We start from the raw sequence: 20321 nt of genomic DNA on the forward strand, positions 1-20321 counted from the left end.
CAACTTAAGTTTTTAGCAAATTAATTTGTTTTTCATTTTACCGATGACTTAAATAACATAACATAACGAAAGGAACAGATGTTTCAAAGTGCTCTTAGCCTCTTACTTTTTAATTTTTAGTAATAGAGTCAAAGGGCTGTAAAAAGGTCACCAAAAGCTGCTCTAAAAAGTTTGCCTACAGATACAGTTAAGACTAGAAATATAGCCAACATTATAAACACGATAAAATTTGCAAGAATTTTCTAACAATACAGATAAGCAGTTACTTTTAGAAAATGTTCAACATGTCTTAAGTTGGTGTTATAAAGTGGCAAACCCTTTAATTTTATTTTAATAATTTAAGACACGCTTTTCACTAAGGACTTATAGAGCCTTTATATCTTTATGATATAAGTATAAGATTACCACTCGTGATCTGTGGTTTAAGGAATAATAAAACGCACCATGAGAAGCATCCGAATCCATTTTGAGCGTCATTTTATTCCCATGTCGGAAAGTAGGTACGTTCAGATCTGACGAATGCATTTATTCGCAAAAGGCTCGCGAACACACGTTCATTACGTAGTACGATATACCGCCTGCGCTTATAATCACTAGCGGCCTACCATACAAGGAAAATTGGCAATCGAATTTGAATCAACGGTATTAGAAAATAGAGTTGAATTTGTTTTGTTTTAAAATCGAACGAAACAAAATAAAAGCAACTCTGTTCCATTTAATTAAGATTATATAATATATTGAGGTAATTTGTACTAAAAATTTGTAGTATTAGGACATTGAACCCCAAAAGGTTAGTTCGAGAGCAATTCGCATTTGCCAGATCTGTACAATCAGCAGCAGAAGTTAATAAGAGAGTTTCTTTATTCACAATGAACTGAACACTATATTGTTAAGATAATAAGAGCGTGTTTTAGCCATTTCGAGCACCTCATACGCTTAACTATAGTCTGGTAAACCAGTTTTGTCAGTAACAAACAATATGATTATTTTTGCCTATGGTCGACCGACAAGTGACTTGCAAACTATAGTTCTGGCACAGTATAAGCAGGCGTGGCTCACTCCGCGATTTCGTCGCTTTGCTACAGGTAGCTAAAAGTACATCCGTTCCGCCCCAATTTTGGGGAAAGCCATAAGCCGTGCGTGGCGCTGTCGCCACCTAGCGGCCATATCTGTGCTGATCGTAACAGACGCGTTATAAGGAAGGTGTCTTTTAGACCCAGTAGTCCAACTTCGAACAATTTATATTTCTCGTACGTAATTCAAAATCTCGAACACATTTGCTTGCGCGCGACGGTCCGCCCGGGCGACTCCTTAGAAAACCTGTTTAAATCTATCGTGTCGTCACTTGTTTTTACCCGAGATCCGCTCATTTTTTGTTCGAAGTTAGATTACACGGTTTATATTGGTGTACACTGGTTCTGGTGCTGAGGCCCACTTGCACCATCCCACTAACCCGGGGTTAAGCGGTTAAACCGTTAACCCAGTGTCAAATTGTACTGGTAACTCCGGCTTAACCGATTAACCCCGGGTTATTGGATGGTGCAAGTAACCCTGGAGGCTATGGAGGGAGGAATGACGTTTAGACTGTCTCATGCGGCGAGGGTAGCTTCTCCCAAGAGGGCTCGACGCCCCAGATCTCGCGCGCGTACTCCGCGATGGTGCGGTCCGACGAGAACTTGCCCGACGACGCGATGTTCTCGATCACCATCTCCGCCCACTTCGCCTGGTCCTGGAATTAATGCATAAGTTAATACGCTAGTTTACTATAGATAAATTATTCCAACAGTAAAAAAAATAATCGGAAAATATGCTAGTATCAAACCATCCTGTTGTGCTTTCAATGATATTTTATTAAGTACCTACATAGCAAAAAAATCAAACCAACATAAACTTTGTGTCACACTGTACAGGCGTATACTAACGTCTTACTAACTTCATAATATTATAATAGGTATGATATGATTCATTTATCTCACATTTATCGCCCGCGAGAAGAACCTACTGCAGACCATACTAGTGCGACTAGTGCATACTAGTGTGTAGTCTATTATGTATTGCGCCTCGATGTAAGCATCCTGTGGTGTACATCAGCCAGGTGGGCGAAACGGCCAGGCTCGTCCGACCAGGACCCTCTACAAACCATACTACTGCGAGCTATGTAATTACCTCGTAAGCATCAGAGACGCGCTGCTGCGCCTCAATGTAGGCGTCAAAATTGGCCAAGTGAAGGAATCGGTCGTCGTGAACGAGTACGTCGGCGATGTGCGCGAAGCGACCCGGCTCCCCCGGCGCGACCTCGCTGCAAACCATACTACTGCGATATATGTACCTGGTACGCGTCACAGACGCGCTGCTGCGCCTCGATGTAAGCGTCAAAGTCGGCCAGGTGAAGGAACCGGTCGTGGTGGAGCAGTACGTCGGCGATGTGCGCGAAGTGGCCCGGCATGAACCCGCTGCAAACCATACTACTGCGATATATGTATGTACCTGATACGCGTCAGAGACGCGCTGCTGCGCCTCGATGTAGGCGTCAAAATCGGCCAGATGTAAGAATCGGTCGTGGTGGAGCAGTACGTCGGCGATGTGCGCGAAGCGGCCCGGTTCGCCCGGCGAGAAGAACCCGCTGCGGATCTGCTCCACGCACTGCCGGAGCTCGGGGTTGCGCTCGTAGTACTCGTACGCGTTGTAGCTGGAAAAAATTATATTTAGTATAGTCGGTAATAATATGTATTTATACAATAGTATAGTCGGTCAAACAAGTATGTCAGTAGAAAAAGGCGCGAAATTCAGTTTTTCTATGGGACCATAACCCTTCGCTACTAATTTATTAAATTTGCCGCTCTTTTCTTCTGACGGAAATGGCTTGACAGAGTATAAGTTATGTAAAGTACCAACTGTGAAGCATAAGGGTAAAAGGGGCTCAAACAAAAAAAAATCCAAACACCTCTAACCATCTTCGAGAAATCTGGACACATCCATAAAAAACAATGGAAAGTCCTTTTTGAAGTCAGTTGAAAATGCAACACTATTTCGCAGTATATTATCATGGCGCTTGCTAGACCATGCCAGTCAAAAACCTCACCCCTTCCTCCGTAGCGCCTCAACTTAATCAACCCTCATGCTCAAAACAAAGAGGTTGTGTTCTCCAAATTCTTCTATCTCCACGTTGGTTCATGGCGCAAAACGGCGGACTTACCCTTTCTTCTGCAGAGCCTCGACATCATCAACCCTCATGCTGAAGATGAACAGGTTGTGCTCGCCAGCCTCCTCGGCCATCTCGACGTTGGCGCCGTCCATGGTGCCGATGGTGAGCGCTCCGTTCAGTATGAACATGTTGCCAGTGCCGGAGGCTCAGTACCTGGACCAGTGTCAGTACCATAAGGCGGACTCACCCCTTCTTCTGCAGAGCCTCGACTTCATCAACCCTCATGCCGAAGATGAACAGGTTGTGCTCGCCAGCCTCCTCGGCCATGTCGATGTTGGCGTAGTCTATTGTGCCGATGGTAAGCGCTTCGTTCAGCATGAACATGTTGCCAGTGCCGGAGGCTCAGTACCTGGACCAGTGTCAGTACCATAAGGCGGACTCACCCCTTCTTCTGCAGAGCCTCGACATCATCAACCCTCATGCCGAAGATGAACAGGTTGTGCTCGCCAGCCTCCTCGGCCATGTCGATGTTGGCGCCGTCCATTGTGCCGATGGTAAGCGCTTCGTTCTGCATGAACATGTTGCCAGTGCTGGAGGTTCAGTACCTGGACCAGTGTCAGTGCCATAAGGTAGACTCACCCCTTCTTCTGCAGAGCCTCGACATCATCGACCCTCATGCCGAAGATGAACAGGTTGTGCTCGCCAGCCTCCTCGGCCATCTCGACGTTGGCGCCGTCCATGGTGCCGATGGTGAGCGCTCCGTTCAGCATGAACTTCATGTTGCCAGTGCCAGAAGCCTCAGTACCTGGAAGAGTGCTTATGGTTACATAGGTATACATACATACATACTTAATGGCGCAGCGACCCAAAATGAGTCTTGGCCTCCGACACGAGTACACGCCAGTTGTCTCGATCCTGTGCCATCTCCCGCCAGTTATCGGCATGGAGATCGCGCAAGTCCGCTTCAACCGCATCGCCCCAGCGATACCTGGGACGTCCGATCGGCCTCCGCCCTACCGGGCGTCCCAGGTACATAGGTATATTGTTTTGTAAATTTATTTCAGGCATAGTCTGTCATGGAATATAATCACAGACACAGTATACGTCATAGACACAGTACAGTCAAGCATTTTGAATATCTGAGCCATTTGAGGTCTTTTTATTGTTATCAGGGTGCACAAAAGAGGCTAAAAGGACACTGCTTGTGATTCTAGAACAGCATTCTTCGAGGTAATTATACGGCAAACAGGACGTACAGCGCTCTGCAAGTGCCTTATGGTGTCACAACGCCTTTACATTGCTACTTAGACTTCTACAGGTGTTGATAACTTGCGAGAGCTCATGAGGTTTACTTCTCTCGCGATAGGTTGAAGGGAATTCCGAGTATAAATTCACGTGGTGTTTGCTTAGAGGTGGGACTCGCCATGTTACAAAGTAGACCGGTCTGTACTCTAGTAAATTACTAAAATCCCAAAGTACCGGCAGTGGAGATCTGCTCGCTAAGGTCGGCCGCGGGCATGATCCTCTCGGCGAGGGTCACGCGGTAGTTCTCCAGGTAGATCAGCTTCAGCTTGTCACCCACGTCAGGGTCGTTGTTCACCTGCAATTTGTGAATAATTTTAGTTTCGTGTGTTGCTGTTGGCGTGGAATTTGTGAACAATTTCTGCAAATTCTCCATCATAGACTAGATTAAATAAAGAGGAAGTCATTTACATTGTATAACTATTTACTGTTTTTTTTTTGCCATAAGTAATTGAATTTAATGTTTATCCAAATCATGACTCAGATTACCAGTGTGACACCATATAGATTAGGTCAGCTATTCTCAAACTGTACTCTTCGGACCCCTAGAGCTCCGCAAGCCTCTGTGTGGGCTCCGCGAGAAAAAGCGAAAACAAATCAATAACCAGGTCTCGTTGGTCCTCAGTTAATTTGACAAACGATTTTTTTTTATTTGGGGTTCTGACAAATCTTTTGCTTTCAAAAGGGTTCCGTCGCCAAGAAAGTTTGAGCTGGATTAAGTAGTAGATTTGTCAATCGAAATATCATTTTAATATCTGGGATGTCTTAGATCAGTGGTGGCTTTACGTTTACGAAATTTCAGTTAACAGTTTCGTCGCCGGCACTCACCGTGTTGCCCACAGCGCACGCCAGCGCGATGATCTGCTTGGCGATGTAGTACCCGGGCGCCGCCTTGCCCCCGATCATGACCGTGCGCGGCGTCACCGCCGCCGACGGGTCGCGCTTGATCCTGTTGTACAGCGTGATCACGTGCAGGATGTTCAGCAGCTGCCGCTTGTACTCGTGGATACGCTTCACCTGACAATGTTATAAATAATAATGGCGTTATTCATAAACGCTTGTCAAGTCTAGCACGTCGTTGATAATCCGACATTTAGACATTTGTGTTTGTTAGAAAGAGACAGAATTTTACAAAGGTTTGCTAAGTTTTACGAATAAAGGAATATTTGGGGACAATCTGGCTGACTAGGCAGTTACCGTACCTGCACGTCGAACATGGATGCCGGGTTGATCTTAACCCCAGTGTCACGCTCGATCAAAGACGCCAGCCTCAACTTGTTCTCCTGCTTGACTTTCATCACGGCGCGCTGGAAACCGGGGTCCTTAGCCCAGCGCTTCAAGCCCTGCAGCTTCTCAAGGTGTACCGTCCATTCTTCACCGATCTTGTCACAGATAAGATCGGATAATCCAGGGTTGCAGAGCAACAGCCAACGGCGGGGGGTAATTCCGTTGGTCTTGTTCTGGAACCTCTCCGGCCACATTTCGTAGAAGTCCCTGAAGATGGTCGCTTTGAGAATCTCGGAGTGGATAGCAGCGACGCCGTTGATGGCGTGGGAGCCGACGATGCACAGGTTCGCCATGTTCACTCGCTTCTCTCCCTCTTCTTCGATCAGAGACATGCGGCGGAGACGGTTTCCATCGCCCGGCCAGCGCTTCTCTACCTCCTGTAGGTGGAGGAAATTGATATGATAGATCAACTGCATGTGCCTAGGGAGGACGTTCTCCAGCATGGAGACGGGCCATCTTTCCAGCGCTTCAGGCAGGACGGTGTGGTTGGTGTACGCGCAGCATTTAGTGACTAGCTTCCACGCTTCTTCGTAGGAAAGATTCTCCTGGTCGATGAGGATTCTTAGAAGTTCCGGTATGGCCAAAGCCGGGTGGGTGTCGTTGAGCTGGATGGCGACTTTTTCGGGGAGGCTGTCAAAGGTGGTCCTGACGGCCTCTCTTGAGCCGAACTTGGAGGACTTGTAGCGGCGGATGATGTCCTGCAGGGTGGCGGCGCACATGAAGTACTCCTGGCGCAGGCGGAGCTCCTTGCCCTCGAAGAAGTTGTCGTTGGGGTAGAGCACGCGGGAGATGTTCTCGGCCACGTTGCGGTCGAGCACGGCTTGGATGTAGTCGCCGGAGTTGACTGGAAAGTTAAAAAATGTTACTAATGTACCAACCGTCTGTCATCGTCAAAACATTCGCTAAATTTTATTGTATGGAATATTTCATAATTCACTGCGTTAATTGCGGTTAGTGCGACTGGTCCTAAAATATTTCTTTAGGCTGGCTAATTAAAATGCCTTAGACTTAAATATTCGAGTCTCTAAATAAGTTTGTTTACTTTCATATTGTTTTTGTTTACACATGTTGTTTGTGCTGCGCTATTAATGTGATGTCTATAAATAGTCCGGCATTTCTTTCAAGTGACGCAGTATTCATACATAATTATACCTACCCAGGCGGTCGTGCCGATAGTTTATAACGGCGCATATTGTCCGAAAGTGGTCTCCGCATATCCTCAGACGGGTCGGATCATGTGACCCGACGACGGCCGGTAATAATATGAAGTTGTCAATTTGATAAATGTGTCGAGCCTAAATATCATGAGCACGATCAAGTCCTACAGAATGAAACATATTTTTTTATAGAATATGGTTTATATGGCCATGTCGGACATCAAAACGTGGTCTAAAACTGATAGCATAAATCTTAAAATATATCAAAAACTGATGGAGAAAACTAGATGCAGTCAACGTATGTATATGTTATTGCATAATGTTCATAGCGAAGTATAAGTATAAAAACCTAGCAGTTAGTAGGTTAAATAACTTACAGAACTTGAGGTTGAAGTCGATGGGGCTCTTAGCTGACCAGAGGCGGAGCGTGTTCACCACGTTGTTGTTGTAGCCGGGGATCGGGTTGTCGTACGGCATCGCGAACACCACCTGCCACAAACGGAACGTTATACTTGCCGCAAAACTAAGTGGCAAGTCCGGTCATAATGCCATCTCTTTCACTCTTGGTTGGTCACAGTCGCCAGTTGGTATTGCGTTAAGTATAGTAGACTAGACAAAAAAAATCAAAATCGCTCTCCTTCTTGACGCGACTGGCAAATTACATTACTTTTAAGCAACCGGGTTTTTTAACCTAATTAGACCCCGCTGAATCCGAACGGATATATTTGACATTAAAGGTCCCTTTTTTTAGTTTTTCGTAAATAACTCTTAAACGGTGGCGCATAGCAAAAAATGTTCTATTACATAAGTAATCTGCATAAAATTGCCTACAAGAAAGACTCAGTACAATTTTTCGCTAGGATCAATATTCAAAGAGATATTAACGCGGGAAATTTAATTATAATCACTTCTAAGGTCCCTTTTCGTTAATAACTTATAAACGGAGGCCAATATCAAAAAATGTTGTTAAACGTTAATAATCTACACAAAATTTTGAACAAAAAAAGGTTCAGTACACTTTTCACAGGGATCAATATTTAAGAAGATAATAAAGAGGGAAAGTTAATTATAATAAATTGTAAGGTTCCCTGTTTTTTATTTTTTGGTCAATAATTTGAAAAGTATGACTCATAGCAAAAAAAAAACTTATACATAAATAATAAACATAAAATTTCCTACAAGAAACATGTAGAACACTTTTCGCTAAGATCAATATTTAAAAAGACAAAGCAGCGGGTAAGTTAATTATAATCAATTTTAAAGTCCCTTTTTAGTTTTTTGTAAATAACTCGTAAATGGTGTCCCATAGCAAAATCGGTTTATAAGAATAAAATATCTACATAAAATTTCCTCCAAAAAACATCTGGAACACTTTTCTCTAGGATCAATATTTAAAGCGATAAAGAAAGAAAATAAAAATAAATAGATAAAGGAAGAAAGTTAATTACAATCAGTTCACAGGTCACATTTTTTTAGTTTTTCGTAAATAACTCGTAAACGGTGGCCCGTTGCAGAACAATATTATACATGTATATTAAACATAAAATTGTCCACAAACAAGGTTCTGTACACTTTTTCGCTACGATCAATATTTAAAGACGTATTAAAGTGGGTAAGTTGTCCCTATTTTTAGGTTTTCGTAAATGACTCGTAAAATAAGGCTCATAGCAAAATAAGTTCTTAATATTATTGTAAATAAATAATCGGCATAATATTTTCTACGAAAAACACATTGAACACTTTTCTCTAGGATCAATATTTGAAACGATATTAAAGGAAGAAAGTTCATTACAATCAATTCACATGTCACCTTTTTTAGTTTTTCGTAAATAATTTGTAAAGTATGACCCATAGCAATAAAAAATCTGATACATAAATAATTTACATTTAATTTCCTATAAGACACATGTGGAACACTTTTCGCTAGGATCAATATTTATAAAGCTTATTAAAACGGGAAATTTAAATAATGTGTAGAATTGATTATAATTAACTTACCCCCTTTAAAACCTCATTAAATATTGACCGTAGCGAAAAAGTGTACAGAACCTTTTTTGTGGACAATTTTATGTTTAATATTTATCCATAATATTGTTTTGCAACGGGCCACCGTTTACGAGTTATTTACGAAAAACTAAAAAAGTGACCTGTGAACTGATTGTAATTAACTTTCTTCCTTTAATATCGCTATAAATATTGATCCTAGAGTAAAATGTTCAAGATGTTTTTTGGAGAAAATTTTATGTAGATAATTTATTCTTAAAAACCTATTTTGCTATGGGACACCGTTTACGAGTTATTTACAAAAAACTAAAAAGGGATTTTAAAATTGATTATAATTATCTTATCCGCTGCTTTGTCTTTTTAAATATTGATCCTAGCGAAAGTATTCTACGTGTTTCTTGTAGAAAATTTTATGTTTATTATTTATGTATAAGATTTTTTTTGCTAGGGTCATACTTTTCAAATTATTAACGAATAACTAAAAACAAGGAAACTTAGAATTTATTATAATTAACTTTCCCTCTTTATTCTCTTTTTAAATATTGACCCCTGCCAAAACTGTACTAAATCTTATTTGTACAAAATTTGTGTAGATTATTATCGTTTAACAACATTTTTTGATATTGGCCACCGTTTACGAAAAACTAAAAAGGGACCTTAGAAGTGATTATAATTAAATTTCCCGTGTTAATATCTCTTTGAATATTGATCCTAGCGAAAAATTGTACTGAATCTTTCTTGTAGGCAATTTTATGCAGATTACTTATGTAATAGAACATTTTTGGCTATGAGCCACCGTTTAAGAGTTATTTACGAAAAACTAAAAAAGGGACCTTTAATATCAAATATCTCACTTCCGGTCAAGAATTCGATTAGGCAATCGGATTCAGCGGGGTCTAATTATTAGTAATTAGCTTAAAAAACCCGGTTGCCAAAAAGTAATATGAGTTGCCAGTCGAAATTGGATTTTACAAAAATAAGACCAGTCTATAGCGGTTTGGTGGCGACACTCAATTGTCAAACGACGTTTGGTCAAGTGACGATCTCAGCCGCCCAGCTGAGTGAGTGTGTGTACTCAAGAAAATACTATTATGTATTATGCCAAGTCTTCTTGTGCGAGGAATACTAAGAAAATTTAAAAGCATATAGTAGACCCCATATGGTATACTGCTGTCACCTTTGGGCAAGAGTCCCGTAGGCATATATTTTGACTAATATGCAATAATTCTCACTAGTACAGAAGCCATCATATCGAAGCGACAAAGATGCTCAAAACTATCTGTACATGTAATCTAACGCTCCGATACATCTCCTACTCTAGTGGCTCTACAACGTCCGATTTCTATTTAGTTGAACCCCACTGTAGGACTTTAAAACTGTGTAAATGTAATTTAAACTAAGAATATAACAACAAATAGGTCCATACTTATTACGTTTACAATCTTTAAAATTTGATGCATTTAGACATGATTAGATACAATCACGCATGCTATTTTAAACCATCTCAATGTCAGGAGTTAATTACTTTGAAATGAATCTCGATGACCTAGTGCCCTAGACAGTCTTAGCCTTTTTAGGTAATTTAATACATGTAAAACCTCGTGAAGAAATAAAATATTACTAGCTAGCTAGAGTTAGACCAAGAAAAGTCTGCAGAGATTTTGATAGCCCACGCAGTGCAAGTGTTAATTTAAACGTCAAACTTCTATGAAATTGTGACTTATAAATAACACTTGCACTGCGTGGCGTGGGCTATCAAAATCGCCGCAGACTTTTCTTGCTCTGTGATGTATTTCTATTTCTATATACCTGATAAAAAAAAACATTGGTACACTCCGTTATTTGTTCGTAAAGATTTTAGGATATTCAGTGTTATTTTTAAATCTACATTTCAGATAATCGACTGTTCACTGACAAACGCTTACTGAAACATTTTTGTTAGCCTTTCGTAATCGTACTTAACCTGATTCTTGTGCAGAGAGTAGAATAGAATAGAATGTTTTTATTTACAAAAGAAAACGATCTTACAGACACATGGACACAGGTGGATCCCAAACTAGGCTATGCCTGTGACTTGGGCTCCTAGAATGCAATTGACATTAGAAAATTTTACAGAAAATATTACCGACATTTAAATAACTAAGAATTAGTATAAAAGGAAAAGTTAAAGTTAGGTTCAATCATTTAAGAAGAGATTAACTAAATTAAGAGGAAGCTTACAACTAGTTACTAACTAATAAATTTACAAATTAAAGTGAGTGAGGATGTGTGAGTGAGCGTGTGTGTGTGTGTGTGTGTGTCTCTCTGTGTGTGTGTCTGTGTGTGTTTGTAAATATGGGTGTGGGATAGAGAGGGAGTGATAGATTCAGTTATAGATAAATGTTTCTTAAGAAACGTTCAGTCTCGTGATAGTTCCAGTCCAAGCATGTTTTAGTCACGGCAATTTTCACTTCTCTTTCAGTAATTTTTTGGAGGTCAAAAATCTTGCAGAACTTGTTGTAAAGGAACGGTTTTAGGTAGGAACTGAAACGTCTACAGAAACTAGTTTTCGTGGGCATTAATGGTATCCTAAAGCAACGATTTCTGAGCCTGTTAAATTCAGCCGGCCCTGCTGAGTGCGGGGCCTCACGGTGGGCCCTGGTGACAATTTTTACCAGAAAGAGTTTTCTAACACTAAGTACGCCGGTCTCCCTGAAAAGACTGTCCGTTGAAAAGTAAGTAAGAAAGAGTAGACTATTAGGACTAGGACTAGTTGCCTTAGGTAAATTATCTTTTAAAGTAGATATGTACTTGAACATTTTCTATTCGTGCAATACGTTTACCGGCGGATTTCAGACGTAACTCAATGCTTATCAATTTTTATCGCTAAAAATTGCCGACATTTAGTAATCATGTTATTTATTAATTTATTTTTAATTAGTTACAATATGAGGCTTGGCCCTCATGGATTAATCTCTAGGCAACATTTAATTGTTTAGTAGCTCCAGTACACTGATTGACTTTGCTTTAAGGATTAATAATAAAATTGTCGATCAAAGTTAAGATTTGAAACTTTGTATGTATGGTGTTACTTATAGCTTCTATTGCAGTATAAGAACATTAATGACTACTCGCGTCCGCGGGAAGATTACCTTAGATACCCCGCACGTGTCCCCTGGGTGGTGCTAAAGAGTAATCTACTTTGGCTGCTACACTGCACTATTCTATACGAGAGCCTTGCAGCAAGTAAAATATAAGTGAATTGCCTTACGATAAAAAAAAAGAACACAAGAACAGGATTATGTTCCTGTTTGGGTTCCCTTCCACAAAGTCAAATCAGTCATACATAAGTCTAATAATCCCTACAAGACTAGATCTATCTTCCATAAATGTGTTATAATATTTACAGTAAATCTGATGCTCTATTACGACACCCTGTGTTATAAGAAGCACATTACGTAACCAAGTACCATAGTTTATAGGGCCATATGTTATGTACTGTAAACGTTGTACGATACACGTGCGATTAGGTAATTCGCGACTTGTGACGATTTAAAACACTCCCTTCGGTTCGGTCGTTTCGCCACTCGTTGCGAATTTCCTATTTTTCACACTTGTATCGTAAATGACCATTATAATGTCACCTTAACCCCGGAAGACGATATAATATTGACCTTATTAACTCTGAAAGCATTCATTAATAATGAAATGTCAATAATATCATATCAAACACGCGATCAACTTCCTCTAATACTGACGTAATAATGAATAACCAATAAGCAGATAAGTTATCTCATTTCACTGTCCACTCGCGCCTCACGACAGCGCCACGTTATCATAACTCATAACCACGCTGTGAGGTCGTTGGCTTCTAGTAAAAATAGACCATTAGTGTGTATTGGTCTAGTGCGAGTTTTCTTTTTAACATTTGAAGGTCGGGACGTCCAGAGTATGTGAAATTTCGCGCAAGTTACAAAGTTCAGTATTTTTATATGTACGAGTTCAGGCTTAGGATTGTTAATTTTCTAGTGCAATCGGGACTGAATACGTAAGTCAAGGTTGGTCAAGGTAAAAAATATTGAGGCAGGTTACGCAATGTGCACAGTTAAACATAAATGTTTGACACTTCAGCCAATATGTTTACTATGTATTTCTATAATTACAACCTACAACAGTTATTAGGGCGTCCTCTAATAGCTGACGCGGTTGCACGGAGCGGGTGAGCGGGTCAACGAAAAATAGTATAAGCAACGCTAACTGGCGCGGACGCGTGCGACGGATTTTACCTACAATAATACCCGCTCCGTGCACCCACGCCAGCTAGCGGACGCCCTTAGACAATCTACCTGAGTGTCGACCCACTTCTTGCCCTGATGCGGTGTGTCGACGACCCGTCCGTAGAAGTTGACGGGCAGCATGAACTCGGGGCGGGCCTTCTCCCACGGGTTGCCGTAGCGACCTGTCATCAACCTACCTGTGTGTCGACCCACTTCTTGCCCTGCGGTGTGTCGACGACCCGTCCGTAGAAGTTGACGGGCAGCATGAACTCGGGGCGGGCCTTCTCCCACGGGTTGCCGTAACGGAGCCAGTCGTCAGGCTCCTCCTGCTGCTCGCCGTTCTCGATCTTCTGCGCGAAGATGCCGTACTCGTACCTTATACCTGTAGGATAATTTTACTGTCAATCATTTTAGTGTAAGGACTGTGGCGAGCATCCGGTGGAGCGTTTGGCCGGGCGGGTAATAGCGTAGCGTCAACCGGCAGCGTGCAATCAGGCCACTCGCATAAGATTGCATTTGTTAAACATGAACGCCACACGTCTCGCTCGAGTGTCGTACCTAAATAATTTAATCACTAAAGGGCGAATAGGTCATGGAACTCATGGATATGACCTAACTAAACCTCCGATCGTGTACAAACGGCAACATATTTAACTGAGCATTGATTAACATTTCTTCCGCTGACTTAGTCTTCGTATAGTAACTAAATTACGTAGGTAAGATACTAAATAATTATATAATAAATATTCGTCCGTTGCTTAGGTACTTAAAGAGATAGGTGATTACTTGATTAGCAATTGACAGACTGTACGCTGTGCATTTATGAGATAAGTATTAAAACTTTTTTTAATGACGCCAAAAGTTATATCGAACCATCATAAAGTGTTTTTGTTCCATAACGGGAAACATATAATGTACCTATAAGTACTCGTAGGTGACATTTGGAATCATCAACGAACATTAATTCCACTCTGCTATAACTGGCTGAACGCAACTTTTGAAATATTTGCTTAACCTAAAGGCGGCACTGAAGTCTCCGGGCGTCAAGCATGGCGTCACATGGCAACCAACTTCATTGAAACCGATTATTGCCTAAGTTATTTGTAGAAATATGTCATCTAGAATGCCCACCAACTCGTTATCGTTCTCGCAGCACGCAGGTGCGTAGTCAAGAGGTCAAGGTGTACAGTACACGATAGTAACATGAATGACTCACATCACAGTGCAAAATCTCATAATACGAGATAAAGGAATCACGTGAGTTAAGAACGCACATCACCCTGACAAATTATTACTTACCTCCGTACTTAAAGAAACCATTACCTATGAATAAAATTCAAATCGGATTATTTTTTAGTTGTGATAAAAATGGTGTACATGTGCATCAATTCTAAGTTTTATGTGTATTTTTTTTCTGGATGACATGGGTTTAGATGTATAGCTTTGATTGGAAATAATAGGCAAGATACTAAATAACAATTATAGTACACAATTGTATTTCTTTCATATTTTTTTGTATTTCTTTTTATAAGAATTTCTGAGAGTTAGTAAAAAAGCCGGTTTTTATGATATTTTTTTTACTTCCAATATTATTTAAGTAAAGGTTACAGTTAAATTTGAAACAATGTCAAATAATGTAGAAAAATTATAAAAAATGATCCAATATAATTGATCTATAGTTATAGTTTTCCCCTAATTTTCATTTTCTTACTGACTGCTATTATATTGCACACAACTGTACCTAAACTGCTGTTATTATAATGCTTGGTAATAAAAAATCTATGAATTGTAACATTTGCAATATTAATAGTTAAATAAAAATATATACCTGTTAACCAGGCATGAATAATTTGAATGGGTGCATTAGTGTGACTATGACATCAAATGTCTACAGATGTTCAGCCTCAGTTTGGTAAAACACAATTGATTTGGCGGCGCGCCAACGGCCGTTGTCAACCGCCTCAATTAGTTTATATGAATGTTGACTATTTGACTACTTGTGCGATTCACCAACCAATTCAGTAGCTACATTTTAGTAATTTTGATGTTTTGTTTTTATCTTTCTGCAGCAGCGCGTTTTATATGACTAATAATTTATATGATACAGATTTTAATTGCACGTGTTTTCGGCTGCTTTTTTGTAACGAAACATTTTTAAAGGACCAAAGTTTGAAGGTATGTCTACAAGAAAATATAAATAAACTTAACTCACAAGTGGATTCAAATTAAGAGGCAATAAAGCAACAAACAATACTTATCGACATACATACGTATTTGTACATTCTAATCTATTGTTCTTTGATATGAGATGATCACGCTGAAAATTGATGCACTACCCAAAAGCATTAAACAAAATTGAATAATTTATGACTTACCATAACCATAAGCAGCCAAGCCGAGTGTGGCCATGGAATCCAAGAAGCAGGCAGCCAGCCTGCCCAAGCCTCCATTACCGAGGCCAGCATCTTCTTCCAGCTCTTCCAACTCCTCAATGTCCAGGCCAAGCTGGTACAGGGCCTCATCCACGGTGCCTTGGATGCCCAAGTTGATCATGGTGTTTTGGAGGGAGCGGCCCATGTAGTACTCCAGCGAAAGGTAGTATACGCGCTGTTGGGATTTAAGGGTTGTAGTTAAGAAGCCGAGTGCCACAGTAAACAAAATATAACAATGAAGTTTTTAATGGTAGATCAAATTATTCCATTGAATATTTTTGATTTGTGTTAATAAAGTATAGCCACTGGAGGTGTTATGTCTTTTTTAGGGTTAACCCAAACGGTAAAAACTGGACCCTGTTACAAAGACTCCAATGTTGTCTGTCTGTCACCAGGCTGTATCTCATGAACCATGATAGCTAAAAGCCTGTTGAAATTTTCACAGATGATGTATTTTTGTTGCCGCTATAACAACAAATACTGAAAAAAGTATGAAACCCTCAGTGGGCAAGTCCAACTTGCACTTTTCCGGTTTTATCTTTAATTATTGACAACTAATTTCTATGTTTCAGTTACAAATTCTATAATATACAGACAGTTCATACAGTTTAGTTCAGTTATCAACTTATAGTTCCAAATAGTTATAGTTTGGTTTTAAAAGTTTAAGTATTATTATGTTTCTTAAGGCATTCACATTTAATACTAGAACTATAAACAAAATAACTTAAGCATAAATATCAGATTTAGATAACTATAATTATTTTATCTCATCGTCATCAATGACTAAATTCTGCTATAACAGGTGCAGGTTTCACGGGTGGATTTCAGCACAAAAAATTTCACCATACAAAAAATTTTTTTTTTTAAATGTTTAATTTAACACGATTCTAGCTGGGTAAAGTAATGGGGGGCTGTATATTGAGGATATGTATGGTATTTATACAATCATTTGTGGCTTATATTTGAAGTTATCGCTTTCGGAAAATAAAAACGCAAGATGGTGATGACAACCATGGTATGGTAATGACTCTTTTATAGACAGTAATGACACTGCATGTACGGTAATGACGATTTGGGAACTAATTTACATATGTATTAAAAACGTATTAAAAAAACAAAAACTTTTTTTAATTGTAAGACTTTAGAACTTTAATAAACATTACAAATAACATGTTTTTGAACATAAGACTAGCTACATAAATTATTTTTAGAAAATTATAAAAAATACATTTTATTCATATAAATAAATATATAACAAGTATTTTTATTGTATAATTTTAAATAATTTATGTTCCGAAATAGGCAATTTATGTATTCATTTATTTTTTTGGGTTTTTTCAATGTTAAATCATATTAACAATATTGTACTCTTATTATCAGTTTAAACCCGCATCTTCTTTTATCTACTGCATAACTTGGTATTTATGTCATATTATAAAATTACTGGCTTACCAATGAGCTTAATTTTTATGATATATTACTTTTTTTTGATAGTTTGATTCATTGCACAAGTTTGTATTTTTGTTGTTTTATTAATTAACTTTAAAAATAGCTATAATGATTTAAATTCATATATATGTTGGTTAATAGCTAAACATTAATATATAATCAGTGTTTTATAAGTTGAAAGACCCCCTACTTGTAATGCATGTCATAAGTTACAAAATGTTAGGTATTGGGTCCGGTGACTACCCAATGGTATAATTATTAATTGCTGTAATTATATACATCAATTAATATAATATTATCAAAAAACATAAAGCCATCACGATAGTGAGCCAGTACCGTAGCCTATGGTCGCTTAAAACTTAATATATGTTGCTTGTTTAAATACTTTGTTTTAACACGACTAACATGCAATTACAGACTCTAAGTTGCACGATTTACATTATTAGATTATAAAAAAAAAAACATTTGTATGTTCTAAGTTCTAAATGACCTAAATTTTGCCTACTTCAGTCAAAATGTTAATTAAAAACTAAGCATCCTCTAGTGTGAAAGAAATAGTTATATCTTCTTCTACATTTATTCTACATTTATAAGGTAGACATTATATAGTGTTAGAAGACATAGAGAACGTTTTTCAAATATACAGCTTAATTTCATAATGAATTATAGCAAAATAACTAGAAAAGTTTCTGAGAACCGTCATCACCATACACATGAAATCATCACCGATCGTCATTTTTTCCCGGTGATGATGGGTATGGTGTTGACGATTTGAGAGTTTCTTGTTTTTATTTCTAGAATACGAATAATAGTAGTTAATGTCTATGCTACACAATAAACTTCATGTAGTTTGCCATTCATTTCAGTAATTATTTCTAATATATCATTTGTAACTTTTTTAAACCAAAGCATAACGGTGATGATGCTCTGTTGTGACAAACTACGTTTTACAAATTTGTTCGTAATATTTCTCACGATTCAGTGATGTGACTTTATAGTGAAATCATTTTTGGCATTCTATACTAAAGTGAAAAATAGGGCAAGGACCTTTAGCGGTATTTCGTTGTTCATACACCGAGATAAGCTCATATTGACATTACCATGACGGTGTTGACGAATATTCGTGACAAAATTTTAAATATTTTTAAATGTACTTTCTCGGTGAAGGAATTATTGCATATTTTTTCATGTGTTAAACAACAACATGGAAAAGATATAAGTAAAAGAAAAATCGCAATCGTACGATAGGTATGCTATAATTTTCACTGCAAACAAAAAGGTTCAGATTTTTCCGGTCGACGGTGATGATTTTAGACACATAAAACATTTTATATAAAAAAAACTATTAAGTTATTGGAGATGGTAATTGAAGGAACATGAAGATAATAGTTCTTAAAAACATATAAAAAAGTTGCAACTTGCACAACCTACTAGTTTTTTTTATAAAGACCGAACCATAAGTTTTCGCTGGATTTTGAAATCCACCCTCACTCTAATTTAAGTTGTAAGTTTTCAATTCAAGTAGCTTTGTAGTTTAACATTAGAACATTCCTGTTTCAATCAATTTTTTTCTCATCAATTTCAATTAACTTTTCCCCTGAACTATTGCCTTATTAACATATATGATGGTCAATTAACTAAAAATGTGGGTAGCTTTCTCTATCTTGGACAGTAAACAAAGCATCATGACTTAGCAAATATCAATTACCTTGGGGTCCTTCTCATAGTAATACTGCTGCGTGCGGATCCAGCGGGAGACGAGGTGGTCACGCACGGTGTGCGCCAGCGCGAAGTAATAGTCCCTCGGAGTCGCGACATTGCGGTCCTTCACCAGGGTGTAGTGAACATGGCGGTTGAAAGCCTTTTTCACCTCCGCGACGTTTTCCACTTCCACAATCCCTCTCACGGAGATCTGCTTACGCTTATCGTGATCTGACTGTACGCTCATCTTGACTTTTCAATTATAAATCGCGCAGCCGAGACGGTCCTCTGACTGAGCGCGACTGAACTGGCCGGCGCGGCGGTATCGGTCACCTTGAGAAGGTCAAAACGAGTATTGGAGATGTTATGTATCGGCTACCCGGCTTTTGACGTCTGTCGTCGCTGGCGACACTGGTAATAGGATTTAATACAAGTACACTGACAAACGGTGACTGAAACTATAGCTTTAATTAAATCTAGTTATTAGCCGATTTATTCAGTACTAATAAAACGTTTTTTTAAATACTCAAAGTCAAGAACGGGAAAATAAAACAAGCCAAATGATGTTGGCTCCTTCCACGTTTTGTTTCTTTTTCGTTGTACGCAACTTTTGTATTTGAAATATAAGTATGTTAGAATACTGTAACAAATTTAGTCAAGTTTAGCTGGATTGTTAATATATTTACAATTTTATTAAAACTTATTTATAAGGCAAGTAAATATATTAAGAATACTTGATCAAATAGTTTTAAATATTAATTGTAAATTAGGAACTGCAAAAATTGAAACGTTATCGGAATATTGACATATGATTGACATTGAGTCAGCTGTATGTCCATGTGTCAGTGACACTTAAACAGGCACGTTCGAAAATAAATAAATTATTTGGAAAGTAATTAAATTATGTAGAATTGGGTTAATATACTTGGTCAAGCAGATCTTGTCAGTAGAAAAAGGCGGCAAATTTGAAAAATGTAGGCGCGAAGGGATATCGTCCCATAGAAAATTTGAATTTCGCGCCTTTTTTTACTGACAAGATTTGCTTGACCGTCTATAACTGGTTAATAATAATATACTGGAGGTACAGAATATAGAACAGTCGTAGCGAGAATTCAACCGTCAACCAGTTACATACAGCAGCAGGTGTAGGCTTACTAGTGGAGTAAACGAAGCAAGATGTTGTATGGAGACCCATGCATTAATTCCTCAGTCGATGAAATTTTGCTTGGTTATTGTATAGTATGAGCCGAGACTAACATTATAAATATCCAAAAAAAAAAACACTCCTAAGTTAGGTAAAAACACAAATCTGATTATGTATTGAACCGAGTAATACCTCAGTCCAAAATTATTTTACAAAATAAGTTATTTGTATCAGTATGTGATACTAGAAAAAAATCTAAAAGTTTTGTCAAACATGAGAATATTTTTTTATGATACTTCCTTTTTTTTGACGCTCATTTTCATCGGAAAATTGCTCTGTCATTTTTTTCTTCTTATATGATCTTAGAATATAATTTGGCGCAGTGGGTAAAAAAATCCAAAAAAAATGCGTATTGAAATGTAATGTATTATAGAACTATTAAAA

General features: G+C 38.5%; 1 protein-coding gene and 1 long non-coding RNA gene across 2 annotated transcripts in view; one reads left to right on the forward strand and one right to left on the reverse strand.

Annotated features, from left to right (window-relative positions):
* The window catches only part of LOC134793094 (uncharacterized), a 454735-nt gene that overhangs the window by 317170 nt on the left and 117244 nt on the right, over positions 1-20321 (forward strand). The window lies entirely within an intron of this gene.
* On the reverse strand, positions 1523-19137 carry LOC134792697 (glycogen phosphorylase). The gene is made up of 10 exons (XM_063763988.1): positions 18741-19137; positions 15527-15758; positions 13349-13533; positions 7269-7380; positions 5650-6578; positions 5276-5464; positions 4625-4745; positions 3785-3950; positions 2488-2689; positions 1523-1729 (listed from the first exon to the last, which is right to left on the reverse strand). The coding sequence occupies exons 1-10, from the start codon at positions 18978-18980 to the stop codon at positions 1580-1582; spliced, it is 2526 nt and encodes an 841-aa protein (XP_063620058.1). The 5' UTR covers positions 18981-19137; the 3' UTR covers positions 1523-1579.

The sequence above is a fragment of the Cydia splendana genome, chromosome 1 (genome assembly GCF_910591565.1).
Source record: "Cydia splendana chromosome 1, ilCydSple1.2, whole genome shotgun sequence".
Classification (NCBI taxonomy): Eukaryota; Metazoa; Arthropoda; class Insecta; order Lepidoptera; family Tortricidae; genus Cydia; species Cydia splendana.

Coding starts and splice junctions, on each gene's coding strand:
- LOC134792697 (XM_063763988.1), bottom strand. CDS start 18,980: ATGAGCGTACAGTCAGATCACGATAAGCGTAAGCAGATCTCCGTGAGA. Junction 6,579..7,268: donor CGACTTCAACCTCAAGTTCT/GTAAGTTATTTA, acceptor TTAACTTTCCAG/TCAACTCCGGCGACTACATC. Junction 1,730..2,487: donor GCGTCTCTGACGCGTATCAG/GTACATACATAT, acceptor CATTAATTCCAG/GACCAGGCGAAGTGGGCGGA.